Here is a 23,087-nt window from a genome sequence, read left to right as displayed (position 1 = left end):
GAGAGATTTGTTCTTTCTGACATAAATCTGGGTCTAGGTACTAATTCGATTTTTCAGCTTTCATCTGGGAGAAAGACCGTGACTATGGGGTGTGTTGGACTTTGGGTTGGGCCCTGGATCTCTTGGGCAACTTTACAATCTGTTGCCTGCCAAGACCCCTGTTTGACAGCCCCCAGCCAGCCTGTCCATGGTCCATCAGAGTAATTCCTTCCTTAATCACTTACGGTCATCTCACTAGCTCAAAGACACACTTTGCTTATTATTATTTTTTTGTAATTATAAATTTATATTGTCTTGTTTGACACATAATCTCAAATTTACAAGGGCAGATTTTTTTTAATTTTTTGGGGGTTTATTTATTGTTGAGAGAGATAGAGCATGAGTTGGGGAGGGGCAGAGAGAGAGGAAGACACAAAATCCGAAGCAGGCTCCAGGCTCTCAGCACACAGCCCGACGCGGGGCTCGAACTCAAGAACTATGAGATCATGACCTGAGCCGAAGTCGGACGCTTAACTGACTGAGCCACCCAGCTGCCCTACAAAGGTAGAGTTTTTAATGAGCTTTTAGGCTATAAGAGCCTATTTTAAGAATATGAAAATGGAAGAAAGGTACTATTGAAAAGTACCTATGTACATTCTCAGCTCTTTACAAGTAGGTTATTTGTGAGGATTATTAGGTATCATGAAAGTGAGTAGGATTGTCTCTGTTTTATTGATGGGAGGCTGAGGTTGAGAGGTGGAAACTTGACCAAAGCCACCTATTTTCATTTGGGCAGAGCTAGGATTCAGAGCCCACTATGCATACCTGGAGAGCCCTTTACAGCATATTAGAGTGTCTGGGGCAGGGTGGGTGTGAGATGAGCAAAGATGAGGAGCTTTTCAAAAGTCCACTGAAAAAGCCAGTGATAGGATGAGGGTTAGGTATGATGAATTTGGCAATATAAATGATGGGCTATGCCCAAAACCCAAGGTGTCACATTATCTGGTCCACCATTTTGCAGGACAACCACGGGCACGGATTGGAGAATTTTAGTGCACACCCTGGATAGTACAGATTTCAAATTCTGGCATGAGACCAGGGTGGGGAGATTTATAGAGGAGATACTAAAGGGCTATCAATGTACCAATTTATTTTATTCTCTGGGTTTTGTATCCTGAGAACAGTTACCAGCGATCTCGCTATGGCATCATCAAGTCTGTCCCAGGGGTGTCACTGGTTGGCCTCCCTTGCTTTGAGGGAACTTTGAAGGCAGAGCAGGCCAAGAAGAACTGACTACCTGGATTTCATCTGGAATCTGGGAATGAGAAATGCTATGAAAACCATGGGAACTCTGGAAGTTAAAGATAATAATCCACTTTGGAGAGTTCAAGATCTTTGGGTAAACTGTAATTGTAGATCAGAGGAGAATGATTCTGAAAAGTATTGAACAGCAAGGGGAACTGCTGGGAAATGAGTTAAGCTAAGGTATTATTTTGAGCTACTGAGTTTCTGCCAACTCAAGTATTCACTTTGTGCTTTGGTTTATCCTTTGCCTATGATCTGTATACACACACTTCCTGTGTGAGCTCATCCTGTCCCTGATTTCCAAGGTTATCTCAAGCTCTAGCCTTGCTTTGGATCTCCTGACACAGTTTCTCACCATCTTCTAGTTGATTGCGTCAAATTCAACATGCTCAAACCCAGCTTTGTACTTTAGAAAGCATTAAAAAAAAAAAAAAAAGCTTTTTCTTCAGCATCTTTATTTTTACTAAGATGAGGGTTTGGGTCACGTTACTTTCACCAAAGTGAAAGGTAAATGGGAATGATTCTGTAATAAACGTTAGAGTTAAAAGACCGGTATTTTGTGCTTTTGGTTTAGGGTTTTTTTTCTTGCAGGAATCGAGGGAAAGCCCTTACCCAGCAGTCCCAGCCTGTAGGTTGCAAAATTATTGGGTCTGCGCGTTCTGTGTACTCCTGTCTGGATCGTTGAACCATATCAAATTGCCAAACGTCAATGCTAATGCAGTTTTTTACATTAAAAAGGCAAACAAAACAGCAATATATAGATTCGAGTAGTATGGACCTGCCATATATTAAATAAGCTTATGCGTTGGGACACTGGGGAGAAGATAGGCGCCAGATTTCCTGAATAAGGGGAGGAGGGCATCCTGGCACTGGGCCTTAAAGGCTAACCACGCGGAAGGAGGTTCCCACAGCAGCTCCTTCTAGACTGGCCACGCCCCCGTGTTGCAGCCGCCGTAAAGTGCGGCGTCCTGGCCACGCCCCTCCGGCGCTTCTTGTGACGCAGTCGCCCTGGGTATTTTTGCGCGGGAAAAGGAGGCAGTTCGGAGCGCTAGGCAGTGTGGCCGGAACCGGCAGTTTTTGCGGAGTTTGCAGCTCGCTCCCTGCCCTTACTGGCCATGGGGCTGCTGGAGCTGTGCGAGGAAGTGTTCGGTACTGCCGACCTTTATCGAGTGCTGGGCGTGCGGCGCGAGGCCTCGGACAGCGAGGTCCGGCGCGGCTACCACAAGGTGTCTCTGCAGGTGCACCCGGACCGGGTCGGCGAGGACGACAAAGAAGACGCCACCCGCCGTTTCCAGGTATGTGAGTCCCCGCTCCACTGGCCTCCTGGGTTTCTCTTGGTCTTTTGGCCGACTGGCCCCGCCCCAGCGGAGTGCGCCCAGCCGGGTCTGGCTTTTTCTAATCTTTAGTTCTCAAGCGCGGTTTCAGTGAGGAATGCAACGGGTGACTTTTGGATGCTCTTTCCCCACAGATCCTCGGGAAAGTCTATTCTGTTCTGAGCGACAAAGAGCAGAGAGCACTATACAATGAGCAGGGAACAGTGGACGAAGATTCTGATGTGCTCAACCAAGATCGGGACTGGGAGACGTATTGGAGATTACTTTTTAAAAAGGTAGAGGAGGACTCTGGAGATTTCTCTGTGACTGTTCATTCATTCGACAAACGTTTATTGAATGCCTTTAAGGCATTGCATTTTGTGTTGTGTAGGAATGAGGAATTTGTTTCATCTCAAAATACAGATATATACACACATACAAGCAAGCATTCCTCAGGAGATACAAAGAATAAATCTATTTAAATGAGCCTTTACTGTTGATGTAGAGCGATTGTAGTGAAAAAGGTAGTTTAATATTTTACGAGATAGTGCTTCATTGTACATATCCACATGTAAGTCTCGAGTTTTCCCGGGAGACTTCATTTAAAATTTCCTGGTCTGTAATTTAGTAGTTGTGAAGGTTGGAGCAGGGAGAACTCTGGAAAAGCTTTGGCACAGAAAATGTGGTTCCTTGCAACAATTTCAACTGAAGCATCTGTTGTACTTGGGGGGAAATATTTCAACACCTAAATCTAGTTTTACTAGTATGCTTTTTATTTATTTAAAATAAAATTGTCAGTTAAAGCTAAAGCATATGTCTCTGTTCAGATATCTCTAGAAGACATTCAAGCTTTTGAAAAGACATACAAAGGTTCTGAAGAAGAGCTGGCAGATATTAAACAGGCCTATTTGGATTTCAAGGGTGACATGGATCAGATCATGGAGTCTGTGCTGTGTGTGCAGTACACAGAGGAACCCAGGATAAGGAACATTATTCAGCAAGCCATTGATGCTGGAGAGATCCCATCCTATAATGCCTTTGTCAAAGAATCGAAGCAAAAGATGAATGCAAGAAAAAGGAGGGTAAGATTTTGAATGCAATTTATTATTTATATCCTGATTGCTTCCAAAGAGAATATGAGAGTATTTACAATAACAAATATATAGAAGATTACTGAAATGCGCATCAGGGTTAACTTATTAAATAGTGGTTGTCTAATGAAATGAGCATGCCAGCTCATCAAGAGAAACTTTTTTTCCCTAGTATGTTGTGGTCAACAGGATTTTACTATGTGTATGGTTTAACTAATATCTTTTTTTTTAAACTAATATCATCTTAACACAAATATTCTTTATTCCTCAAGAGATAAATTAATGGAGTCCAGATACATAGGTTAGACGGTGGTTCTCACTCGGTTAAGGGATGGGGAGAGGATGACAGAAACTTTTGGGGAGGGGGGGGCACTGTGTCTTGTTAATACAGATTTTCTTTTGCCCTTGCCCAGACTGGTTCTTGAGTTAGGCCTAGAATATATATTTCTATACAAACGATTCAGTTTATTTTGATGCAACTGTATTCCCAAACACACTTTGAGAGAAACACTCTTGTGGTGAGCCCAGGATTGTGGCCTCTGTACCTTACTATACTGTGGCATTGGTAGAGGGAGGGTTGATGGCAGGGGAAAGTAATTTAGGAACAGCTGAGATTCTGGGAGGGAGTGGATTCAAGGTAGCAAACATCTGTGTGTCTGGTCTTCTGGGATAGTAACCATTGCCTCAACCTGGATTTCCTAATGGGAGCTCTGTGGAAAGTAGACAGTGTAAGATTTGGAGGTGGAAGTAGGTCTGCAACTTTGATACAAGATACATACCAGGGGTGAGCTCGTGTGTGTGTGTGTGTGTGTGTGTGTGTATGTACATATTTGTTGAGCAAGGTGAAATGTGTATCAAGGTTATCATTTTGGGGGTGCCTGGCTTGCTCAGTCAGTAGAGCATGCTACTCTTAATCTCAGGGTCATGAGTTTAAGCCTCATGTTTGGCATGGAGCCTACTTTAAAAAGTAATAGTATTAATCATTTGGGCTCATAGGCTATATCTGTTTAGGCTCAAGTTGACCGTTTAAGTTGGTAATAATTTTCTCTGGTGAAACTGAGCACAGCTGTATCCAGTAATAGGATATTAGCTTGAGAAACTTCCCTAGAATTGGGGGATGGGGGATGGTATAGTTTTGAGAGAGACTCCACCAAACCTGGGGAGTGGGTACACAGTATTAAAAGACAGAAATAGAATACAAGGACTGAAAACAGAGCATGGAAACTCTTTTTATTGGAATAACAAAATCCTAATGTATCATCATTCCCAGTATTAATGGTGTTCATTGTTATTTAGAAAATTTACCGGGGTTTGGGACCTATTATAGTGTTAGTTGTTGCCCTGAAATAAAGAACAAAGTCATTAACCTTTTTCAAGATATTCTTGTTGTATTTTGGAATCAGTGCCCTAGGAAAATTTGGCAGAAGAAGGTGGCTTTGAAATCAGGTAAAGAAAGGTTAAAACTGAGTTTGTTAGTATTCTGACTACTTGGGAATTTTAAGCCAGGGTTACTCTCAAGGCTGCCACAAGTCACATGTAAAAAGTGGGCTTCCAGAGGAGAGGAATCTGAGATGCCTGTATCTTGACAACATTTTTGAGGGCATCCTTGGTTAAATGACCTTTCCTACTTCTAGTGTTTTGTTTTCATTCTTACCACCATGTGGCTTATGAATACCAAACTACTTGCTACCCCTAGCTAGTAGAAATGAGGGAAACTCAGAAATGCTTATTGGAATCAGGGGATCTACTGCATGCTGTCAGCTGTGTTGTCTTTTAATGAATGACATATTTATGTAATTGTGTTCTTTTAACCTGTATAATCCTCAAAATGAAAGGTTATTAATAGATCTGGTGTTGGGAAAGAGGGTATGTTTTTAGTATATGCTAAGTTTCCATGGAGTCTCATGTGAGTTTCTGTTTTAGGCTCAGGAAGAGGCTAAAGAAGCAGAAATGAGCAGGAAGGAGTTGGGCCTTGATGAAGGAGTAGATAATTTGAAAGCAGTCATTCAGGTAAACTTGACAGGTTGTCTTTAAAGGTTGTCACCACTTTCGTGTTCTGATTCCTTCTGCTAGTATTTTCATTATAGTGTATATATGATGTTGTGGGTATCTTGTTTTCTTTTAAGACATAATTTGCATACCATGCATACCATGTTTTCATTTTTTTAAAGTGCACAATGCAGTGGCTTTTAGTATATTCATCAAGTTGTATAACTGTCAGCACTAATTCCAGAACATTCTCATCACCTTAAAAGAAATCCCTTGCTCATTAGCAGTCATTCACCCATTCTCCCTTTCACCAGCCCTTGGCAACCACTGAGTACTTTTGTCTCTGGATAGCCTTGTGTTTTGAAAGCTTGTGTTTTAACTTCTTAAACAGAGCAGACAAAAGGATCGGCAAAAGGAAATGGACAATTTTCTGGCTCAGATGGAAGCAAAGTACTGCAAACCTTCTAAACGAGGAGGGAAAAAAACGCCTCTCAAGAAAGAAAAGAAATAATGGAATTTTCTCTTCAAAAGTCTTTAAGTGTTAATTGGTGCCCTTACAGGCAAGGTACAGTCAAGATTTGAAGACAAAAGTCAACCCCGCCCTTGAGAAAAATTGTCCTTCCAGCCTAGATTATTCAGATCAATTCTGTAAACCACGCAGAATCTCTCAACCTGATTTTAGGAACCCTAGAAATCCCCTGACATTCTTTGAGGTCCTGTATAAAGGAGTTTAGTGGTGATTTTTAAGGGAATGGGGGTGAGTGGTGTATTCCTGCTGGCAGCACTTGCTTCTATGGGTCTTCTGTGCAAGAAACTCTTATCTAGAATGTGGGTCTGTCCCATACAGCCTTTAGCAGTTGTCATTTTGGCACACAAGAGTGTGCACACAGCTGCAGAGTATTCGAAGTGATGTGTGTGTTTATTAGAACAGTAACTCTACCTGGCTAGAAAGCCTTCAAAACACTTGCTGGACATCTGTCTTTCACATATTTGTGAGTTTACTTTCAGGCTTAATACTCTTGAATAGATCCCCTTTCCTTTTTGTTTTACTCAGCCAGCTTTTGTACTCTGCTTGAAGTGTAGGAGAAACATGTTCAGATTACCTCAGGCATCTTTGTAAGACTTAATACCTGATGAAATAAACAGGTTAAAAAGGACTATTAAGTTGTGGGGCCTTTTAAATGATCTTTGTGATCATTTAAAAATCTGTAATCTAGAGAAACTATGGAAGGTGCTTAGAGAAGAGAGAAGAAAAATAATCCTAGTCAGCTTATTTATAGTAGGTAGTCTGGTTTAAGTATCATAAACAGAAGTTGTCCTACCTGTAACTGTTGAGTGTTCTTAGGTCGTTTGTTTCCTCATCTATGAAAGGGTGAGGGAATTGGGCTAAGTGACTTCTTCAGAGGTGTCTTCTGACTCTACATTTGAAAGGCAGACCATCTTGATCCCGTGGTTTGTTACCATGCACTCATGGTATTGATTTGTGAGAAAAGTACAGGTTTTTACTTAATTTAGTCAGATCGGTATATAGTCATTGGAATATATGGAAATTTTTTTAGCAATTGTTAAACTTAATATCTCTGATTTGTAGACTTACGTATCCAATACCATATGCATAACACAGCCCTTCTGTTACTGAGCTTTATGTATGATAACTGAGGTAAGCACATGAAACGCTTTCAGTTTGTGATTACACACAGGTTAAAAAATACTCTTTAATTTGTGTTGAAAATATAATTTAAGGCAGGTTGTTCAAAGCATCTGTCTTCTTTATATGATAGCATAGTACACCTTGATATAATAAAAAAGATACCCCTATTTATGGTCACCTGAATTTATCCACTCTGAAGATTAACAAGATTTAAAACTTATAGGGTCATCAAAATTAAAGTTCAATGAAATTTAAATAAAATAAATTTAAGCCATAGTTAAAACCTGCATTATGCTGCATTTATGAATGTCCTCCAAAAAAAAGTCCATGGTGAAATCAGAAGAATGTTGAAGTTCTCTACTTCTGCTCTTAGGATATGTTTATACTAGACCAATTACCAGAGTTTCTGAAATTTTAAGGCATTGCTGGCTTACCAGCAGATTCTATAAATTTTCAAGTTGACTTAGAACTTAAGAAGAAAATCTGATAAGGTGAATTTAATAGTTAAAAAAATATATATATAACCACTAAAGTCCTTTAAGAAAAGCATAATCTGATATCAAGCAGGCATTGTGAGGTTGAGCTGTCCTGTCTGAAAATATATATACATTATGACTTATTACATAAGTTACTTTAAACCAGTGTTCAACATTTATGTCTTTATTACTCACCCCTTCCATACCTCTGCCTAGAAGATTGGACATCTAAAGAGAAAGCTTTAGGAATGACATCTGTTTGATGAGTAGCTCAGAGTTTTGACAGAACTGTCTCCTAAAAATGCCTTAAAAATGAGTACAACTCTCCAGAAATTCATACAAGTGGAAGTGTTCTGAAGCCAGTGATATAGCTTCATGTTATCAAACAATCATTTGCTGCTTTTTGTGTATGTATAGTCTTCATAGACTCTTATAGAATCCTATAATTGAACTGATCATCATTAACAGACAACATGAGCAGTGATTTGGGGATAATTATTCATTTGTTACATTTTTGGATACAAATTCTGTCCAGTGGAGTAGGTTAACTTAATGCTGAAAGAAGATGGTAACTGGAAAAACAGTACCCATGTAATCTTTGGCGGATATTCTTTTTTTTTTCCTCAGTCAGTTACACCAGATTAACACTTCATGAAGATGTTTTAACTTCTTTTGTATACAAGCTTCGCATCACAAGATGACTGGACACTGATTCATGAAATTCTCTCACGTGTTCCCTGCAGCCTGAAGCAGGTTCTTCTATTTGCCCTATGGTCCCTGCTTGGTTCTAGAGACTGGTCCACCTCTGTTTTGAGATTTTGTAGACCCATGTAACTGAGGACCTGTCAGACAAAGATGACATCATAAAGTAACATTAGTAGACATTTTAGGTTTGGTAATCTCAAATTTATATCTAAGGGCTTTTTTTGCTCCAATTATCAGTTGGACTGAAATTTGGAGACTGGTACTAAGTAATAAAGTATATATTTACCAAAGCAATAAGAACCACATTTACATTATTTTATCATGTAAAACCTACAAGTCTGTATTAAGATATGAAACCTAGTTCTAGAGAAGAACCCACCAAGTAAAACAGACTAATATGTCTGTTTCACTTATCTAAATGTTATAACTGGCCATCAACATGGCTAAATGCAGTAACTGTAGCTCAGAGGCAGCACTGTGTCTCTGAGGACTACTAATCCAAGAAAAGAATCCACTGAAAGCATTCAGAGACTGCCAAAAAATGCAAATAGGAACTGAACAAGAGAATTTACTTGGATGACAGATAATTTGAGGCAGATTATTTTTTAATCTTATTAACAGGAAACATTTCAACTGCTTAATACTTCCATATTTCACCTACAACATAATGAGAATGACCCTGATGGTGGTGAGAAGACCATTATAGGAAGATAACTTTTAAGATATCCTTAAAATTTCTTCTTTCCTATGAAAATACAGTCTATAGAATATGACTTAGAAATAAAAGTTAATGGGATAGGCTAAGACTCTGCATGTCTTGTCATTTTTAAATTTCTTTTCTTACCTTGGCCTAGCAGGTTAACTGACCATAGCAAGTTTATTCTACAGAAATATGGATCTACATAATAAAACCCATGCAGTGTTTGAATGTTATAAAAATGACTTATTTCACTTAAGTTTTTTAGATTGAAGAAAAGAAAGTACTGTCTATTTTGCCAGAGTGGTGAGAAGTTAATTTACGTATGAGAAAACGAATCTGGAACTTGGCTCTGGGCAACAGAGGTCTCCTCGATCTTTATTATATGCCATTTCCAAAGGAATTTGAGATGATTTACAAATGTAGGAAAACAAAATATAATAAAATCTGGAGGAAGGGAAAATAAACATAGAAAACAGACAAAGGCAGGGTCTTAACATAGCCACATAGTAAAATAAGAGCAATGGTCCCACCTGTCACTGCAGATCCCCTACCAGGTCGGGCCTGATGAGGATACTCAGCAACACACGAATGATATTGTGTATCTGGCTGCAAAACAGAAAAGATGAGACACTTCTTACAATGGGACTTCCCCCAAAGGATGTATGTTAGTAGGTTTATAAAGGAATACCTTGAAATCAGACAGCAATATAAATGGCATTGTCTGCCAGCTGAGGGACAAGTTGGTTGAGTGCACTCTTGTATTTCAAGTAAAGAATCCCAAGCCGGGGACCTACAAAGCCATTTGTTAACTTGTAAGAATTTTTAAGTTCTTCTTTTAAAAATTTCTTAAGTTCTAAAATTTTATTAATATGCCTTTAAGATAATTTGAGCACTTATAAGTAATCCATATGGTTTAATATTTCTCAGTATTTATAATGGCTGTTAAGGGAATTTTATCTAATTTAGACTGCCTGCTGACTAAAGTTTAAAACAACAGAGCCTTTTCAGCAACATTAAAACACCCATGACTTTACCTCCATACTTGAAATGTGACTCTCAGTATGAAGTTCAAACATTTCAAAATCACCTCTGATAATTTAAAAATTTTAAGATATGATTAAAACACTGAAATGTAAATATAAAAAAAAAACAAAAAACACCTATCAATGCCATCCTGCTGGTGCTTCTGGAATAAAAAACATCCCTCTCCGTTCCCTGTCAGAGCACTGGAATTAAGACATTTCAGGAACCTTCTTTTGGTGAAGCCCCATTTTCTTTTTTTTTACTGGGGTCACCAAACTTCCTTTCTGGCGGGCCAGAAAGTAGATATTTTATGCTTTGTGGTACGTACTGCTAGAAACTGCTCAACTCTGCTGTTAGAGTGGGAAAGCAGTCATAGACAGTACATAAGTGAATGAGTACGGTAGCTCTCCTGTAATAACTTTATTTACAAAAGCAGACTAACTTTTGTGGTGAGCTAAATGGTCCATAAAAATAGTTTGTTCACCTGTAGGAGCAGAGTGCTAGTCTGGAAGTGCCAAGCCAGGGACTCAGTTATAATGCTCTCAGTTACATCGAGCAACTAGCTGATCTCCCTTTGCATGACAGCAAACTGGGAAAGACACAGCTAAGGTAAGAAATTCTTACTTTTATTGTTATAAACATCAGAAAAAGAAGAAACTGAAAATTATATATAAATGTTTTATAGAGAATCTAGCTGTAGAATATAATCATGGAACACTGCTTTAACAAGTGCCCTGAATCAAATTATGAGAGGACAGATTTAATAGAGGTTCTCAAACTTTTCTAGAGTTCACATTGAGTAAGAATCAGAAATGCTCACATTTCCCTTTAGGTCACGTTTTGGTGAATCTCCCCCTAAATAAAGTCTCCTAAGGTCTGTTGAAGTGTCCCCTCCTGCAGCTGCTGCCTAAATTTATGTCCACCTGGAACCTGTGAATAGGACTATTTGGAGATAGAATTTCTGCAGATGTCATCAAGATAAGGTGAGGTCATATTGGACTAGGGTCAGCCATAAATTCAATGATTGGTATCTTCATAAGACGGAAATCTGGACACAGACACAGGGAGGAAGGCTGTGTGAAGGCATAGGCAGAAACTGGAGTGATGCAGCTGCAAGGCAAGGACGGCCAGGGACTGCTGCAGTCACCAGAAGCCAAGAAGAGGTGAGAAGATCCTCATCCATAGATCCTGTAGTGGGAGCATTGTTCTGCTGACACCTTGATTTTGGACTTCTAGGCTCTGGAACTGATAGAATAAATTTCTGTTGTTTTAAGCCACCCACTCTATGGTAATTTGTTACGGTAGCCCTAGGAAACTAATACAATATCCCGGTAGTTTATTGTTCTCACCACTCTCAGTGGAGGATTGTATATTGCTTTAGGCTGATATAGTTCAAAGCTTATGAGTTGGAATAAGTGGGCTTCAAATAGCACCATCCTGAAAACTGGTATAAGATGTGAGGCCCCTGGCTCCTGGGCACTGAGTGTGGCCCCATTCACTTCCCGAGGCTCTTCAAGCCCTCTTGCCACAAAGATCAGGTGGGGCTGAGCTCCTGGCCTACCGTTGGGCAAGGTCAGTGCATGGCCTCCACTCCCAACTCAGTTTTTCTATTATTTGCTTAAAAGGCTAGTAAATGCACATTAAATGGTAATGTAAGCATCTCAAACATCAAAGAGTTGACTTCTATTTTTTTTAGGTGAGTTACCTCTCCATCAGTCCACATCATAATCTGATACCAGTTTTGGTGTAACTCTGTAAGGGCAGTGTTAGAGAATGAGTTATGCTGATCTGATATACACTGGAGTTTAACATTTTTTTTTGTTTGTTTATTCTCAGAAATATTTAATATTTAACAATTTAAATTGTTTAGAATTTGTGACTCATGTATAAGGCATTTTAACTTATTCTTTTTATGAGTTGAATAAGTGGCAGAGACCAGTTAGAATTTCAAAAAAATATACTACTAATGCTATTTTTATTATTAAGAACCTCAGCTTTTATTCTTGGAGTTGATTAAGCTACTACATGAAATCTTAAGTCTGCCAGACTAGTTTTTTTAATTTTCTTTCCCCAACTGTCAAGACCATAGAAGTATGTCACTTTACCAAAAATGACTGAGTAGTGTTGGGCCTGGAGAAAAAGTCAGGTAAAAGGAGCCTCTCCTGGGGCTGCTGATGGTTAGGCTCATCCACCACTGCACTTCGAGCTCGATTGGAGTCACCATGGGTTTTCTGCAGAGGAGACAAAAATTACAAGAAACAGTTAATTTGTAGTGAGAGCTGTACATGGCCTACATCACCCCAGGTAGGTATGATAACTGCAGGCCAAGCAGCTCCAATTCCATTGTCATAAATTAGGATTCAGTTTGTACTTTTGACAAAATGCAGTATAAATCAAGACCAGAACATGGATTTTGCACAGTTGCTGGCCGTGAGGTCTCATAAGCACATGGAAAAGGCAACAGGAGAAAGACCTACCGTTTGCCTTTGTGACCCCACAGTGCTTAAGTGTTCCACTTCAGCTGTGCCAATAGGTGGCAGGAGATTGTTTCGACTCAGGGGCATTGGTGAGGGAGAGGAGAGTGAGTCCGCCGCTCCTGGACTGCAGATCCCACCAGCAAACACCAAGATAGGAAAGCATAAAGTTACAACAATACAAGAGAACTAATTAGAATGAAAGAAATGAAGGAGATGAGTTAATGTCATGCACAGATGCTTTAAGCTGTTTATGTTTTTACGTAAAGAAATCTCAGTGAAAGGATTTTGGAAAATCAGAGTTTGGTTTTTTCATAGTATTTTCATAGTATTTTTCATAGTATTTTCTGATTTTTGTTGAAACTTTATCCTGGGCACACAGCATAAGTTGAGCTCTTAGTGAAATTTTCCCTGTCTGGTGTTAACACTGCATGGTGTTAACCTGTTATGGATTTGTAATTTCATATCTGATGGAATTCTCCACAGTTCTGGGCCTTTTGATTGTCCTTTTCACTAATAACAGTAGTCCTCCCTTATCCACACTTATCCTCAATAAATTTAATCTATAGCTGTATCAGTATCAACATCAACATAATAAAATAGTTCTCACCAGGTGAGAAGAACCCTGGTGTCATGAAAGATTTGTGGTCGGTATAGACATCTCTTACTGAATCTATGGGGACAAATTAAAACAAGAAATTGAAAAATCAAAGTCCACGAATGACATGTTGGGAGAGAAGCATAGTGACATATGCTTAATTTAGAAGCTGAATTCAAAACATAGTTATAGCCATATTACCTCATACCCTTGATCATAGTCTTAGAATCAAACATCCTAATATGTTTTATGAATCAACAACTAATGAGAGAATTTTATTTAAAAAATTGGCTTCTAAATATTTTTTGCATTATGAGGCTCAAAGTGAAGTAAGGGTAGGAAAAGGGAAGAGAATATGTTTAGTGTTATTTCCTAAGAAGTGCTAAGGTTTATTTTTCCTGGTATGTAGGCAAGTACTTATCTGAGGTTAAAATGTTATCATTGTCAGTAGAATAAGCAGATCCCAATGGTACAGAAAGATATTCAGAGGATCTATTATTTTGGGATGAATTTCACTGAACATATATCCACTAAGGAAGATGTTTAATAAGATACATATGTTTTATTCCTTAGATAAGTGTCACTGAAGTATTCTAGCCATTTCATTTGTAGAAATATAAATCTTAAGCTAGACTAACAGAAAGATCCAATAGCCGTATTATATTCAAATGTAACCACACCTTTTCTATATTGAATTTAAACAATCATGAGAATATGTAATGATTAATTTCTAAGCATTCATTCTGTTCATAAAATTCTTCATTAGTTTTATCACAGTTTCCAAAAATTCTGCTTCGAAACCTACACTCGGGATCCTCTGAGGATTTCTTCCACAGGCCTTGGCGTTCCAGCGCATGAATGGCTTGTGCTGATGGGATGAAGCGTACGTGGTGGGGGATTGCGTCTCCTGGCGGACTGCACTGTGTATGAGAGAGCTGATGTGCTAAGCTCCAGGGCTCGATTTGGCCAATTTCGGGTTGAAAGGATGGTACTGGATCCAGGTCTCATAAGTAGCTTGTCATCAAGATCTCTAGTGGCCAAATCAGAAACCCACAATGAAATCAGAATTGCTATGTGTAGAGAAACAGGACTCAAAAGCTTAGAGTGTAAAATACATTCAAGGGAGAAAAAGGCAAAGTAATCTAGTTTATACAAACTACATAATCTAGTTCAGGCATGAGAATGTGTTCTGTTTTTTTTTTTTTTTTTTTAAGTTTATTTATTTTGAGAGCGAGCAAGCAGGGGAGGAGTAGACAGAGGGGAGGAAAGGGAGAATCCCAAGCTGGCTCCACATTGTCAGTGCAGAGCCTGATGTGGGGCTCGAACTCACGAACCATGAGATCATGACCTGAGCCAAAACCAAGAGTCGGATGCTTAACCGACTGAGCCACCCAGGCACTCTGAGAATGTGTTCTTAAAAGGACATCATTTTAGTCATACAAGTAATTTAATAGAATGGAGATTTGGGAAAGCAAATCCATTATTCACCTGCCAAGACCATGACTTCTTCAGTTACAGTGAAGGCCAACCTGAGGAGTACCTACACTAGAGTGCTTCCCGAAAGTTTACCTCAGGGAATGAGATCCCCACCATATTTGAGGCATTCTTTGTGCCAAAGGAAAGACTTAGTTGAAAGGCAAATATTGCTGCTTGGAAGCAACGTGGCACCAGTGTGGCTCCCACTCAAATATTAAAATGCTGAGCTTGTGGGGCGCCTAGGTGGCTCAGGCCGTTAAATGTCCTACTTTGGCTCAGGTCATAATCTCTCAGTTTGTGGTTCGAGCCCTGCATCGGGCTCTGTGCTGACAGCTCAGAGCCTGGAGCTTGCTTTGGATTCTGTGTCTCCCTCTCTCTTCCTCTCCCGCTTCTGCTCTCTCAAAATAAATTTAAAAATTAAAAAAAAAAAAAATGCCACGCTCGTTGGAGCCTGCGGGGGTAGGGGTTTGGGTTCCTGGGAAAGCTGGAAGCAGGCAAAAGGTCCAGAGCCGCCTGCTGCCCAGGGCACTAGGACTACAGAAGATCTCTATTTGCATAAGCAACTGAAATAACACTTTTCTGTAAGTACTCTGATAAGTAAAATATGCCGAAACAGTTCAGTAGCTTAAACTTTGCCCTACAGATTTGGGGGTTTTTATTTTGGTTTTTTTTAAATATAGAAGAGACATTTGTGCTATAAGACACCTAGGAGAGCATTTGGACAAGGAAATGGAGGGAAAGTGAAAGAATTAAGCTCTGCCACATGCTCTTTTGGCTTTCAACAAGTTTCTCAAACTTTCAGGCCCTTTGATGTCTTGTTGTGCAAACTATACCTCAGTGTTTGGAGGACTGTGAAGGGGAAATACTCATCAAGGAATGGACTAAACCTTGAGCATTACTCACAAGAGATCTTGCTGGTCTTCCTGCCTCTGTAACCATTCACTTATTAGCCTTTCCACACCCAAACTCCTTTCCATTACAGAAGCTTTAGGCCTTAAGTGCTCTATGCTTATCTTTATTTTGTCTTCTGGACTACTCATTTATAATTTTGGATTCAGTATCACCTCTAGCCAAGTGACTTCTAGATCACCTTCCAAAGGTGACCTCTTCGATGTTGCCAGTGAGATGGCCTGGCATTATAAACTCAACACACCCCAAACTAAATTCATCTTTATCCCACAACGTTTCCCTTGAAACAAGTTTCCCTTCTCAGAGTTGACTTTGGTTCTTCTATTTTTATAGAATCTGATTTCTTTTACAGTAGCTCCTAAAATATTCCATTCCTTTCTTATCTTTTGCTACAACTTGAGTACAGACTTTTAGCAGCTCATGCTTGAACACACACACACACACACACACACACACACACATGCACACACACATATATATATATAGACACACACATATATAATTATCTTATTTTTTTTAGCTTTTTTTTTTTAACGTTTATTTATTTTTGAGACAGAGACAGAGCATGAACGGGGGAGGGGCATAGAGAGGGAGACACAGAACCCGAAGCAGGCTCCAGGCTCTGAGCCATCAGCCCAGAGCCCGACGCAGGGCTCGAACTCACAGTGAGATTGTGACCTGAGCTGAAGTCGGACGCTTAACCGACTGAGCCACCCAGGTGCCCCTTTTTTTTTAGTTTTTTAATGTTTTTTTATTATTTTTGAGAGTGATAGAGTGCAAGTAGGAGAGGGGCAGAGAGAGAGGGAGACACAGAATCTGAAGCAGGCTCCAGGCTCTGAGCCGTCAGCACAGAGCCCAGTGTGGGGCTCGAATCCACAAGACGTGAGATCATGACCTGAGCCAAAGTTGGACACTTAACCGACTGAACCACCCAGACCCCCCCCCCCTTTTTTTTAAAGTAATCTCTCCACCCCAGCATGGGGCTGGAGCTCACAATCCCAAGATAAAGAGTTGCATGCTCTTCTCACTGAGCTACTCAGGTGCCCTTTGAATCCCTATGTTAATTAGACTCTTTACCTTCAGTTCCTCCTGCTTCAATCTGTGTTCTGCTGTGAAATCTATCTTTCAGATTCCTGATTTAAATATATGTGCTCCCAACTGAATCATACATTGCTGGCAGAAGTGTCAAATAGCGTAATTAGCTTTGGCAAACTGTATGGCAGTTTCTTATAAAATTAAACATATACTTGTCCTATGACACTGTCTACATACCCAAGAAAAATGAGGCCATAGGTCTACAAAAAAAAGACCTGTGCAAGAATGTTTATAGTGCCTTTAAGCATAACAGCCCCGATCTGGAAACACCCCAGGTATTCACTAACAGGAGAAAGGAAAATGAATTGTGATGTATTCTTACAGTAGAATATTACTTGGCAATAAAAGAGAAGATCATGTGCAACAACATAAACGGATCTCAAAAACATGGCATTCAAAACCCCCAGTCTGGTCCCAGCCTTCATTAATTTCATAGCCTTTTTCCCACTAATTACACCATGATATATCTGTTTTAACTCTGAAAGATTGTCAGTGGTCTTAGGTCAGAAGCACTAAAATTGTGACCTACCCTTTCCTTTTCTCATTATAGCAAAACTGGTCTGCTTTCTCTTCTAAACAGTTCTTATTTTCTTGTTTCCAAACCTTTTCCCACACCATTCCTCCTACCTACAATAGCATTGTTGCTCTTCTCTGCTTATCCAAACTCCCCTCTTTGAAGGAAAAGTTCAAACCTACAGTTACCCACCAAAATGCCTTCCTTCTTTGGGATCACCATGCATTCACTCTGGGTACCACACACTTGACATTCAGTCACAAAGATGCCCTATATGGGTCTCTTTTTACCCATGTGTGTCTTCTCTTTCCAGTTACATTATCTGCTCCTTTAGGATGGAAACCATTTCCTTAGATGTTTTTAATTCACAAATTTCTCTGGTTGCTTGGTAGGTACTCAATATGCATATTGATCAACTGATTTAGCTTTCCTTTTATTTCTCAGTGATCTATGTAAATTCTAGAGTCTATTAAAGTTTTATACTTCTTACAGTAGCTTGTCCATTAGGGAGAGATTTCTTGGTTGTAGAGGCATCCCATGGACCAAGAGACCATTCACATTTGGCTGATGACCACTTGCTGCTTGACAGAGATTCATCTACATGTCAAAAGAAAATGTTACTTGTTATTGGTTGGTGAAGATACTTGCTTGGTTTCCCAACTTTGCCAAAAGATAATATTTTCAAATTAGGAGATCTGTACATTTTTCTCTTATGCCTTAACTTTTGTAGTATCTTTCTCCAGTAGCCTAGCTGGGTCCCCAAGTCCACTGTTAAAATCACAAGTCAGAGTCCTTTTCTCTTCATTTTTAAATGACAGCAGGCAAGGGAAGCCTGATCAACTGAGATGAAAGCTGTTGACAGCCACTCTGATAAGGGATAGAGAACTTCATTACTATCATTATTTACATTAGAAAAGAAAACCAAAAAGAAAACAAAATATGAAACAAAAATAGAAAAAAAAAGTAAACTCTGATGTAATCTCTTTCACCATCAAACAATCTTCTACTCTGCACAAACATACTTTCTCTTTCCCTACCCCTGGAGCAGTCAGCTATTGTCATTACCTAAAATCTGAAGACTTTTATTAGAAAGAGTTAATCTTATTTGTTCTAGTGTTATCAGGGTTTAATCTTCCTTGGACTGACATTGCCACCTTGAAGTGCTGTTGATTTACTCTGTCAGATCATCAGTTCAGTGCCCTTTCTGGCTATCTCCTTTTCTGCTGTAGCATGCATTTTCCTCCTACTTTCTCTCAGGAATCTTTGAACTAACACTTCTCTTTCCTTTGGTCACTAGCAGCCAGAAACATTTAAGTTAACTATTCATAACTTAGGGTACCTAACCCATAGTCAGACCACTTACTTAAGCATGTTAGAAGTATTTTATTACCACCAAGAACATTAGTTTACCTGGTTAAGCCACCAATGTGATAAGATATGGATGGGCCTTGCTGATTTTATTTTTATGTAACACATTTGTAAATCCAGCAGGACAATATCAGCCAGTATACCAACAAAGCAAATACTAGATCTGGTAGTAAAACTCAGGGTTGATGAGCATGGCTCAAGGATTAGATTCCCCCACCCCTTTTTTTTGGCCACAAGTAACACTGAAACTACCATGTAGGAATTGGGACTAGATGAGGCGATGTGAGACCAGGTTCATCAGCCTTCTGCAAGAAATGGCTGTCCTTATGTCTGTCCACAGATTTAATTGGGACTACTTTTTCCTTACTTTGGTTTGCTTTTTATGCCTCAGTTATTAATGAGTACTAAACACCCAAAAGGCAAAAAAGTTAACAGATTCAAATGTCAAAAATAAAAATCAGGTAGGCTGAGAGAAGAGAAAAAGGAGTCAAAATGGAGAAATTCAAAGCATAGGATGTTACCCGTTTTGTCATATCCTTTATTCTTCTCCCAAACAGACTTAGGCTAACCATATAGCTGATTCTACATTGCGTAACTTACGGGTGACTTTTTAAAAAAGCTATTAACCCTAATTTGCTATTAATTTTTTAAACTGAAATTAAACTTATAAGTGCAGAGTCACTGGATTATTGTGATAAACACATTACTGAAAAAAAGTTAAGTCATAAATAATAAAATTAAGGCAAATAACTCTGAGCAAACTTCTGGCAAGAACAGTCGTAGGTTCTCCAGTACATTCCCGTGTGGGGCTTACTGTATTTGAGGTGATGGACAGCACCTTCGACTGTGGCACTCGAGGTAAAACCAAGGGTTGTGGTTCACTCAGCACACAGGGGCTTTCTGAAACTGGTCTGGTGTTTGCAACATTACTCTCATCATCTGAACAAAGGAATAGAATCTGTTACCCATGGATATCTTCAGACCCACAACAAAACTGAAAAATAATCTTCCCTGAGAATTCATAATCTCAAGATAAGCTTCATGCATTTTTGCAGCCCAACTTAATACCACCTGCATGGTTCAAAAAACAAAACAAAAACAAAAAACAACCCTCAAATTAAGTTAAATGGTTTCCAAGGCTGGTGATACCTACTTGTACCTGGCAGAAGGAAAAACAACTCTAGAGCAAAGCTGTCCAATAGAACATTTGGAGTTGATGGAAATACTCTACATAGGCACTGTCCAATATAATGGCCTCCAGCCACATGTGGCTCTAAAGCCCTTAAATCTGGCTAGTGTTATAACCAAGCAGAATTGGAAAAGAAAAAAACTACAGAAGAGAACTAGAATTGCTAAAATTAAAAACAGAATTAATAGATTAGATACTGCTGAAGACAGAATTAGTGAACTAGAAGAAAAATGTGAAGAAATAATTCTGAATTCAGCACAGAGGAAAAATGAAAAATATGAACTACACACTAAAAAGATAATTTTACTGTATGTAAATTATAACTTAATTTTAAAAATGGATAAATGAAACTTCCTTTTATGTGTTGTCAGAAAATTAAACATTGATTAGTAAGTACTGATGAGACTGTACACAGGAACTTGTGTACTTGTTAATGGGCATACAGAACTGGTACAATCACTTTGGATAATTTGATGTTATCTAGTAAGTTGATGATGCATATTCTCTATGACCCAGAAAACTGTATTCCTTGGTATATACCCTAGAGGAAATCTTACACATGTGTACTAGGAGAAATGTTCAAGATTGTTTATAGCATCATTGATCATAATTTCAAAACACTGGATTTGGGGATTTTAGCACTTCTCATCATCAGTTATAGCTCCAAAGCTCAACTCAAGATGAGGAATCATGTTTCTGAGTAGAATTGACATGCACTCTGGGTCTTCATTGTTTCTAAATCACTTCCATTATCATCATTTGGTTTCCTGCTCTGGTTTAATTCAGAGAAAGTATATCTGTTCTTGACAAAAATGTCCAGCGAAGCTTGTTTCTGCATTAGCAAATTAGGGTTAATAGTAACAATAATTATTCATTTTAATTATTAGGTTTGGTTTTAAAATATTCTTTCAAAAAAAGGGGGGTGCCTGGGTGGCTCAGTTGGTTAAGCATCTGACTCTTGATTTCAGCTCAGATCATGATCTTGTGTTTCACAGAGCCAAGCAGGCTCTGTGCTGACCATGTGGAGCCTGCTTGGGATTCATTCTCATTCTCTCTCTCCCTTCCCCTAACCCCCTCTCAAAATGAATAAATAGATATTAAAAAAATAAAATATTCTTTCATAATTTGGATTTTTAAAATGGCCTGATTAAAAGTTAAATGACTAGAGTGAGTAGGGGCACCTTAACTCAGTCCGTTAAACATCTGACTCTTGATTTGGACTCATGTTACGATCTCCTGGTTTGTGAGTTCGAGTCTTGTGTTGGGCTCTGCACAGACGGTGTGGAGTCTGCTTGGGATTCTCTCTCTCTCTCTCTCTCTCTCTCTCTCTCTCTCTCTCTCTCTCCTGCCCCTCCCTCCTCTCAAAATAAGCAAACTTAAAAAGAAGTTTAAATGACTGTGAAAACAACAAGTTAAAAAAATAAATGTTTACATTTCCTCAAGGTTTTACATACTTTTGGGTTACAGTTGACAAACCTTAAAATACCACAAGTTGTCAAATGGTCCTATGCAGTTTGGCTTTGTTCCTCATGGAGGGGTAGAAAAAGTTGCTTTAGTAGTAGGGATAGGTTTGTACCAGCACCTGTAGGTTGGCTCTGATATCAACTAACCAACTGGTCCACACCAAAGCCAAAAATGCAAGAGTTATTTCCATACTTCAAGATGTTATTTTTAAAAAGTAATGATAATATCTAACATTTATTATACTCTTACATATTCCAGTAACTATTTTATATCCTCTAATATAACTCATTTATTCCTTACAGAACCCTATGAGAATTAGTATCATACTAATATAGATAAAGAAATTTAATCACATATATACAGAGTCTCTAGAAGTATACATAGCCACATCCACACATTTACATATGGTTTATGGCTGCATTCAAGGGCAGAGCTGAGTAATTGCAACAGCCCAACCTTGGTAAATTGTGAAAGGTGAAATGAAAGTTTTCTCTGATATCTCAATACTCTCTGATACTGAAAAATTGAAAGCGTTTCTTTTTTTTGTGTGTGATGAAAATCTTTATATATATATTTTTTTATTATATGAAATTTATTGTCAAATTGGTTTTCATACAACACCCAGTGCTCATCCCAAAAGGTGCCCTCCTCAATACCCATCACCCACCCTCCCCTCCCTCCCACCCCCCATCAACCCTCAGTTTGTTCTCAGTTTTTAAGAGTCTCTTATAGAAAGCGTTTCTTTATTTATCACCAGTGTTTATTATAGAGTTACCTGGCTGGTTCAGTCAGTACAGCATGCCACTCTTGATCTCAGATCGTGAGGTCAAGCCCCACATTGGTCATGAAGCCTACTTAAAATTTAAGAAAAAAAGTATTTATTATTATTGCAGTTTGGATATGACTGTGGACTTTATAATTTATGTCATATTATCAAAACCTTAAACTCATAAACCAGTTAGTTTTTTTATTTTGTTTTGTTTTGTTTTTAGAGACAGTGGGGGAAGTGCAGAGAGAGGGAGAGAGAGTCTCAAGCAGCTCCATACCCAGCACGGAGCCCAACATGGGGCTCAATCTCACCACCCTGAGATTATGACCTGAGCCAAATATCAAGAGTCGGATGCTTAACCAACTGAGCCACGAGGTGCCCCTTAACTAGTTATTTTTTAAAGGGTGTTGGTTCTAAACTCTAATACTAGCTTTAAAAGAGAACTTGACAAGCATACAACAGAGTGGCTTAAAAAAGAACCCACATAGACAGTATCAAATATAGCAAACATGGAGCAACTGGAACTCTCATGCAGTACTGAAGAGCATAAATAGATGCAACCACTTTGGAAAGTTTTTTGACAGTAGCCACTGAAGTTGGAATAGCATGTTTTATGACCCATTTGTGCTACTTTTAGTCATGTATTACATGCATAAAAGACACATACAAAAACATTCCTGCCAACACTATATGCTGGTAAACTGCAAACTACTCAAATGCCCATCAACAGTAAAATGTGATACAGTCATACAGTAGAATATAACAATGAAAATATTGGGGCACCTGAGTGGCTCAGTTGATTGAGCATCTGACTTTGGCTCAGGTCATGATCTCATGGTTCATGGGTTCAAGCCCCATGTCAGGCTCTGTGTTAACAGGTCAGAGCCTGGAGCCTGCTTCGGATTCTGTGTGTCCCTCTCTCTCTGTTCCTCCCCTGCTCATGCTCTGTCTCTCTCTCTCTGGCAGGTAGGAGGGAGGAGAGAGTGGATGATGGGTATT

At 39.1% G+C, this 23,087-nt stretch overlaps 2 protein-coding genes across 9 annotated transcripts in view; one reads left to right on the top strand and one right to left on the bottom strand.

Annotated features, from left to right (window-relative positions):
* Window positions 1–117: 117 nt before the first annotated feature.
* Window positions 118–11,505, top strand: DNAJC9 (DnaJ heat shock protein family (Hsp40) member C9). 3 transcript variants are annotated; one of them, XM_053207519.1, is made up of 5 exons: window positions 118–2,579; window positions 2,753–2,893; window positions 3,518–3,679; window positions 5,612–5,698; window positions 10,723–11,505. In XM_053207519.1, the coding sequence occupies exons 1-5, from the start codon at window positions 2,400–2,402 to the stop codon at window positions 10,843–10,845; spliced, it is 693 nt and encodes a 230-aa protein (XP_053063494.1). In that variant the 5' UTR covers window positions 118–2,399; the 3' UTR covers window positions 10,846–11,505. The 3 variants fall into 3 exon arrangements, with proteins under 3 accessions (XP_053063494.1, XP_053063493.1, XP_014923156.2); XM_053207518.1 differs by having other exon boundaries at window positions 3,425–3,679; XM_015067670.3 differs by lacking the exon at window positions 10,723–11,505 and adding an exon at window positions 6,069–6,837 and having other exon boundaries at window positions 3,425–3,679.
* The window catches only part of FAM149B1 (family with sequence similarity 149 member B1), an 87,157-nt gene continuing 72,580 nt past the window's right edge, over window positions 8,511–23,087 (bottom strand). For 3 of the 6 annotated variants that reach the window (XM_053207514.1, XM_053207512.1, XM_053207515.1), the window contains 6 exons: window positions 19,481–19,605; window positions 17,789–17,895; window positions 14,110–14,334; window positions 12,710–12,833; window positions 12,338–12,463; window positions 9,428–9,815 (listed from right to left, as the gene is read on the bottom strand). In XM_053207514.1, the coding sequence (XP_053063489.1) occupies window positions 9,621–9,815; window positions 12,338–12,463; window positions 12,710–12,833; window positions 14,110–14,334; window positions 17,789–17,895; window positions 19,481–19,605 (902 nt within the window). In that variant the 3' untranslated portion in view covers window positions 9,428–9,620. Of the gene's footprint in view, window positions 8,647–9,427; window positions 9,816–12,337; window positions 12,464–12,709; window positions 12,834–13,297; window positions 13,380–14,109; window positions 14,335–17,788; window positions 17,896–19,480; window positions 19,606–23,087 lie in introns of those variants that run through there. The other 3 variants (XM_015067666.3, XM_053207513.1, XM_053207516.1) reach the window with 3 other exon arrangements.

The sequence above is a fragment of the Acinonyx jubatus genome, chromosome D2 (assembly GCF_027475565.1).
Source record: "Acinonyx jubatus isolate Ajub_Pintada_27869175 chromosome D2, VMU_Ajub_asm_v1.0, whole genome shotgun sequence".
NCBI classification, from domain to species: domain Eukaryota; kingdom Metazoa; phylum Chordata; class Mammalia; order Carnivora; family Felidae; genus Acinonyx; species Acinonyx jubatus.
The sequence above is the reverse complement of the archived record's forward strand: the minus strand, read 5'-3'. Positions and strand labels throughout refer to the sequence as shown.